This window comes from Schistocerca cancellata, chromosome 9 (genome assembly GCF_023864275.1).
Source record: "Schistocerca cancellata isolate TAMUIC-IGC-003103 chromosome 9, iqSchCanc2.1, whole genome shotgun sequence".
NCBI lineage: Eukaryota > Metazoa > Arthropoda > Insecta > Orthoptera > Acrididae > Schistocerca > Schistocerca cancellata.
Window position 1 is genome coordinate 39,623,916 of NC_064634.1, and position 7,244 is coordinate 39,631,159.

The following is a 7,244-nucleotide window of genomic DNA, read 5'->3' on the forward strand; positions in this document are numbered from 1 at the left end:
CTTCCCCGAAGTCGGCTTCTATCAGTTTTCCATTCGTGTGTAAAGAATTCGCGTTAGTATTTTGCAGCTGTGACTTATTAAACTGATAGTTCGGTAATTTTCACATCTGTCAACACCTGCTTTCTTTGGGATTGGTATCATAATGATACTCGGAAGAAAAGAAGGAAAACCTGTTAAGCAAGTTCATGGACGGTACACAGTTTGACACAACGAATAAAAATAATGTCTCCGTGATTTTAGAGAGTTTGGGAACTGGACAGATGTTGGACCTGCCGCTGTCGCGGCGGCGAAGTCGGGGACCAGTGGTCTGCGTGTGGCGCTGCGCGCTGTAACAAAGGACGGTCGCCGGTGCCTTCCAGAGTCGCGGTGCGTCGCCGGGGCGGCTGGCGGGCGGCAACAGCGAAGACGCTGACCTCGGCGGCGCACGCAGGACGGGCGCCGGCCTTGATCTTCACGCAGGAGCGAACGACCGCGGCGGCGCGGCGGTGTCTGCCGGCCACCGCCCCCTCCCCCGTTCCCACCGGCCGGCGCCTGATTTATTTAAATATGTCGCCTCTCAGGCGTGGTCCGAGGGTTGCAGACCGCCTATAAAAGCCCAGGCGTAGTCTGCGAAAGGCACTTCTGCTCTCCAGCAGCTTACAGCGTAGCCACCAGCCGACGCCACCACACCGCCCAGCACCATGAACTCCGTAAGTACCCGACGCACCAGTACTTTCGTTACTGCTTAACTCGCTGCACTTAGCAGGCCCACTTCCTTTATCGCGCTGGGACGTGCCCAGAGCTGTGGACCACATCCAAGTCCAGCCTAGGCCCTTTACTTCATGTACATCGTGTACGCGTCTAACGATCTGAAACTATTCGCAATTTACACTGTCTGCTAACACAAAAACTTCTCTTTCGTAACTTACCCTATGCTTCGGAGTCTGCAGCTCGTGTTCTAATGGTTAACTGGTGCCTCCAGATTACGGAGTCCCTCGTTCGATTCCCGACTACATTGGGGACATTCTCCATCCGTAGACAGAGTGTTTGTGTTGTCCTCATCATTTCATCATCATTAGGGAAAATAGCGTGACTGAATAGTGTAAGGGACTGGGAATTTCTTTGGGCGCTGATAATCGCGTCTTTGAGCCCTCCACAAACCAAAAATCATCATTATGCTTCGGAAATAGATGGACCATAGGCTCACGACCACATTCAAGTCGAGCCTAGGCCCTCTACTTCTTGTAAGTCGTATGCGCGTCTAACGCTCGGAAACTATTAGGAATTTACACTATCTACTAACTCAAAAACCTCACTTTCGTCACTTTCCCTATGCTTCGGAGTCCGCAGCTCGTGCTCTAGTGGTTAGCTTTGCTGCCTCTGGATTGCGGAGTCCCGGGCTCAATTCCCAGCTAGATCGGGGACTTTCTCCATCCGGAGACTGAGTGTTTGTGTTGTCCTCATCATTTCATCATCATTAGGGAAAATGGCGAGACTGAATAGCGTAAGGATGGGAATTTGTACGGGAGCTGATAATCGCGTCTTTGAGCGCTCCACAAACCAAAAATCATCATTATGCTTCGGAAATAGATGGACCATAAGCTCACGACCCTTCTATGTGGATATGATTTCACGGCCTCACCTGGGTCTGCGAGAAACTGTTTAACTAGCCTTGTAGCTGACATCACTAACCCGTGTTTGAGCTTTTTTTTAATCTAATCTACTAGCGTTCTCCTCTGAAAAAATTTTCCATAGTTATCTATCTGAACTAGGATTTCGCGCTATGCAGTTGTTTAACTAAACGGAGGAAAAGTCTGAAATGACAAACTGAGCACCACTCCGCCTAATGTTTCTTCGCCTCAATATGCACTCTAAAGACTGTCTGCCTTCTGAACTGTACTCAACCATAAATTCTATGCGTTATCCCTGGGCTAATGTACTAGCGTTCCGCTCTGAAAAAACTTTGCAGGGTTATCTAACTGAACTAGGACTTCGCGCTATGCAGTTGTTCGAAAGTAACTAAACGGAGGAAAAGTCTGAAACGACAAACTGAGCACCACTCCGCCTAATGTTTCTTCGCCTCAGTATGCACTCTAATGACTGTCTGCCTTCTGAACTATAGTCAACCGTAATTTCTATACATCAGCCCTCGGTATAGACTTAAATGTTAACATATTGATAACGTTTGCTCTCGCCATCGGTAGATAAAATTAGCATTTCAGTAGATGCTCTTTCCCTGAAACAGTGTCAACAGTTTTGCGCCTAGTAAGGTGACACACCGCTAAGACTCTGGACTCGTACTCGGAAGGACGTCGGCTCAAATCCCAGTCCGGCCACGCTCATTTAGGATCTCATTGATTTCCCTCACATGAATGCTGGTATTGATCGTGTGAAATGGTGCTACCGATCACCTTCCCCATCATAGACCAATACGATTTTGGATTTTGTCTCTAAAGACCTCGACGTAGACGAGACTTTAACCCAAAACTTCTTTCCTTAACACAACGGAGTACCTGATCAATTTCACACTAATCGATACTGCGTGCACGTGGTAGCACTTAACAGAGGGTTTGTGACAGCGTTGGTGCTGCCGTTCTAACCCGCTGTTCGAAGATAATGCAGCCCTCTGCACCCATTTTTATCTAGTTACTGTAGTCGATTCTCCCTCTACCATTTTCATCACCAACTTCCCTCCTGTACCAAATTATCTATTCCTCCCCATCACAGGACGTCTTACTACCCTATGCCTGCTGTACGCCAGGTACTGCGATAATGCAGTTTCCCCATCGATTCATTTCATCAGGCCTTCCGTACTTGTCCGATTAACCCATATAAACTTCACTCCTCTACAATCCCACTACCCAGTATTTTTTATTATCATTTTATCAGCCCTCTTTATCGACAACGTTTCATTTTGTTATATAACCACGCACCAGAAAAATACTTTCAGAAAATACTTACTAGTCTTCAGTTCCATATTTTATATTACAAGTACTTCTGTCCTTAAGAAATTGCAGTCTCCTTTTTTACCGTCTCTTTCTCTTTGTTGTCTTATGTGTTGTGAACAAGTAGAAAAACTCTTCTACTAGTTGCAGAGTCTGATTTTCAAATCGTATTCCTCTAGCGTCATATTTCTGAATTCGACTACTACATTTCCTTACGATGGTATAGCCTCTATTCATATTCATTTTACAATCTACTTTCCAGACACTGCCCAGTCCGCACAGCTGATTTTCAAAATTCTTTGCCGTGTATGAGAGAATCGTAACATAGTCAGAAAAACCTTAAAGCTTTCATTCTCTCGTTCCAAATCGGAATTTATTTTTCAAACTTCGCTTTAGTTTCGTTTACTTCTTCCTCTATACGTACATTGAATACTTTTTGGGTTGGGCCACAACCCTGTCTTTCTCCATTCTCTTACTGCCATCTTTTGATGTCCTTTGACTCTTGCAACAGCAGTCTGAATGTAGATAATCTCTCATTCCCTTATTTTATCCTGTTAACTTAGGAATTTCAAAGAGTGTGTTACAGCCAACAATGTCAAAAGCTTCATCTGAGGCTAAAAATGCTATGAATGATGATTTGTCTTTCTTTAATCTGTGTTCAGTACTTCAAAAGGTAACTAGGGTTAGTATGGTGCAGTCGCGACTTATTAAACTGGAAGTTTTGCAATACAATTGCCTATCAACACACTCCATCTTCGGTATCTGGATTGTTAAATACTTCTTCACGTTTAGCGTATTTCGCCTGTCTTCTTTCCACGAATTCAGATATTATTCAGATCTGCTATTTCTTCTGGAATCAATGTGAATAGAAAATTATACGGTACTGAATCGGTTTTTACGACTCCCGTCTGTACTTACTATCACCGTCTTCCAGGGAAACTATTAGTTCGGCGGCTACCTTGTATTTACATGTAACGGATGTGCAGTTTCAATGACAGATACCACAATACGACCATTGCCTGCCTCACACTTTCTCTATGGCTGTTGCAAAAATCGCGGTCTCTTATGGAGCAGGTACAATGGACGAGGTTAAATCTCAAACACTGTCGCTCTTAATTCGTTAGGCAGACAACGTAGTATATCCATGGAGGACGTACAGAGGTTACTATCAGCGTTAAATGTTGCCAAAAGTGTTTCTCCCGTTTGCGATGCAAATTTAGATTGCAGAAATGGTGAAAAACTTCGCGGTGAGGTGGAAGCAGTACAACTTTCTTTCGTTTTCCCGATTTATAATGGAATAGATGGTTTAGCGGACCAAAGGCGAGAGTTTAACGAATGTTGGTGAGTGGCATTTATAGAGAAGCGTTGTTAGATCAGTTGGAGAACGATAGGCAAATAACAGTCTGTAGCATGTTTGGGCAACCTCACCAGCGTTTGGCTGAAATGATTTAGGGAAACTATGAAAAATTTTAATATTTACAGTCAGGCGGTGTTGAACACCTTTTTTGTGTCTGTTGCTACAACAGTAGGACTAACGTTGTCAAACACCTCTGCACATCACTGTCAAACGTGGTGTAGTGACTGACACTTAACTGCACAAAAATGCGCGTCGCAAGGTCACTCGCGAGTACCTCGATATTCTACACATCATATCTGGCAGAAGGAAAAGACTAATGCAGTTCACAATATGTAGGTCACAACGAAATGTAAAAATTAAACTGAAACTAGAGTGGGGTTAGAAAATAGTGAAGCAGATTCTGATGATATACAAAATCTGCCCGGCAGAATTTTAAAACTTTAAAATTAGTAGTGTTAGATAGTATAGACGAAATTTTCCGAAATGAAACTATTTATTTTGCTATTAACGCATGTTTCCTATAGCCATTTTGAACAAATTTTTAAATCAGTATAGTTCTTCAGATATGAGTGTAGTTTCTCTGCAAAGGAGACTAAAAACCAGTATGAAAAGTTTAGCGACTAGTCTGTTATCCATTTTCACACAAACTCCGACGGACTCGTCTCACTCATTCTAAAACACAACACTCAGTCGAACCACAAAATCCAGAGTATTCCTGAAGAACCCAGTTAGGGATCCACCCAGGATAACTGATACCATTTGTATGTCTTGCTGTCAAGGCGTCGAGTGATCTTGGAACGCTGTCAATAGTTCACCGTGATTGTACTGGGACTTACTGAAGCCGTGAACTGGGAAGTAATTCCAAGGTATATAGTTCCGGATCGACCCACAGTATTCCTCACTACACCGAACACCCACCAAAAAGCTAGTACCGATTGTTCAGTATTCACCAACACACTGGGGAGTAGTTACGTACAGTCCAGTTTGAGACCAACAAGGAATATTGATCACTGTACATACTGGCACTATTGGGTCGCCAGTTGAGCAGCAAGCACAATTTTTGACAATTCACCATTTTTAGGCTGGTACTTGGCTGAGCCATTAACTGGGGACTAATTATTAAGTATCCAAGTGGACAACTACCCACAGTAGTCAGGTGTACATACACTCCGCCGTTAAGGCACCTGTTTGTTGTACAACAAACACGTTTTTCCAGATTTCCCTTTGGTCATATTATCAATTGGGTGAGACAATAAATTGGGTGAGCCATACAGTGGGTTAGTTGGGTTGGGTTGTTTGAGGGAAGAGACCAAACAGCGAGGTCGTCGGTCTCATCGGATTAGGGAAGGACGGGGAAGGAAGTCGGCCGTGCCCTTTCAAAGGAACCATCCCGGCATTTGCCTGGAGCGATTTAGGGGAATCACGGAAACCCAAATCAGGATGGCCGGGCGTGAGACTGAACCGTCGTCCTCCCGGGAAATCACGGAAAACCTAGATCAGGATGGCCGGACGTGGGGTTGAACCGTCGCCTCCTGAATGCGAGCCCAGTATGCTAACCGCTGCGCCACCTCGCTCGGTAATGGGTTAATTGAGCAGACCATAGTTGAACAGCACATACGTTCTCCACTGTTCGCCATTATCTGTCTGGGAGTAGGTGTGAAGTATCGAGCAAGGCTGTCAGTTGGGACTGCTTGTCACCTCGCGCCGCTGGGCCCCCAGCTGATAGGCTACCGTGCTGTCCACAGTTCGCCGTGATCGCCCTGGCCCTGGTCGCCGCCGCCGCCGCCACCAGCGTGCCCGCCAGCACCAGCCTGGTGCGCGACGCCGCCGTCGTGTCGCCCTACGTCGGCTCCTACGTGGCGCCGGTGGTGCCGTCCACAGTGGTCGCCAGCGGCGTCGTGCCCGCCGCCGGCGTCAAGACCGTCGACGTGAAGACCGTGCCCTACCCGTACACCTACCAGAGCGTCTACCCCGCCGGAGTCTACCCCGCCGGCATCTACGGCGCCGGCATCTACGGCGCCGGCTACCCGGCCATCGTCCCCCACGTCTACTAGACCCGGCTGCCGCTCCCACGACTCCTTGACACTGCCCTCGAATCGATCACATTCCTTATCTGCCTAGCTGCGTGTGTGTCTCTCTGTATGTCTGTATAAAGTTAAAAAAATCCGAATAAAGTGCCTGTGGTATTTTATTCAAGCTACTGTGTCCTTATTTTCATTACTTTATATATTCATCCCGACAAGATTAGGACCATCAGGTCTTTATTTACATCAAATCATCATTTCTATGTAAGTATTTTGCATGTTCACGTAACTTTGAGAGTGATATGGAGGTGATAGGACTGTACTGAGTAACCCGCTAGGGTAGCGGAGAGCTCTAACGCGCTGCTTCCTGGTTTCGGGTAGGCGCGCCGGCCACAGATCGCATCCGCCTGGCGGATGAACGAGGACGGCCGGTGTGCCGGCCAGCCATGATGTGGTTTTTATGTGGTTTTCCACATCCTCCTAGGTGAATACCGGTGTGGTCCCCGCGTCCCGCCTCAGTTACACAACTCGCAGACATTTAAAACACATTCACACTATTTCATGATTTACACTAGACGCAGACATCTGGGGTACACTACTTCCATCCCAGGGCAGTATGGGGTGGCGGCAGGAAGGGCATCCAGCCACCCCTTACAATTAACCATGCCAATTCCGTACTTAACCCTGCCGACCCTGCGCACAATGCGGGATAAAGGTGGTAGCAAAAGAAAGAAAAAAGAAGAGGACTGTACTGAGTAGTTGCAATATTTTCCATCATCGAGATCCACTATACCGTATAAATTCAACTTTGCAGTCACTTCTGAATAAGGTACGGTTAAAAGGTGATGTACAGGAAAGTATTACTACATGCAAATCTCTTTAGTAGCATGATGGTATTATAATATACAACTTATTATAAAATATTTAAAAACATGGTTA

At 46.0% G+C, this 7,244-nt stretch overlaps 1 protein-coding gene across 1 annotated transcript; it reads left to right on the forward strand.

The window, feature by feature from the left end:
• The first annotated feature begins 544 nt into the window (after nucleotides 1-544).
• Nucleotides 545-6,477, forward strand: LOC126100317 (cuticle protein 9.5-like). The gene is made up of 2 exons (XM_049910927.1): nucleotides 545-689; nucleotides 6,027-6,477. Exons 1-2 carry the CDS (start codon nucleotides 681-683, stop codon nucleotides 6,333-6,335), a joined length of 318 nt encoding a protein of 105 aa, XP_049766884.1. The 5' UTR covers nucleotides 545-680; the 3' UTR covers nucleotides 6,336-6,477.
• The last annotated feature ends 767 nt before the right edge of the window (nucleotides 6,478-7,244 follow it).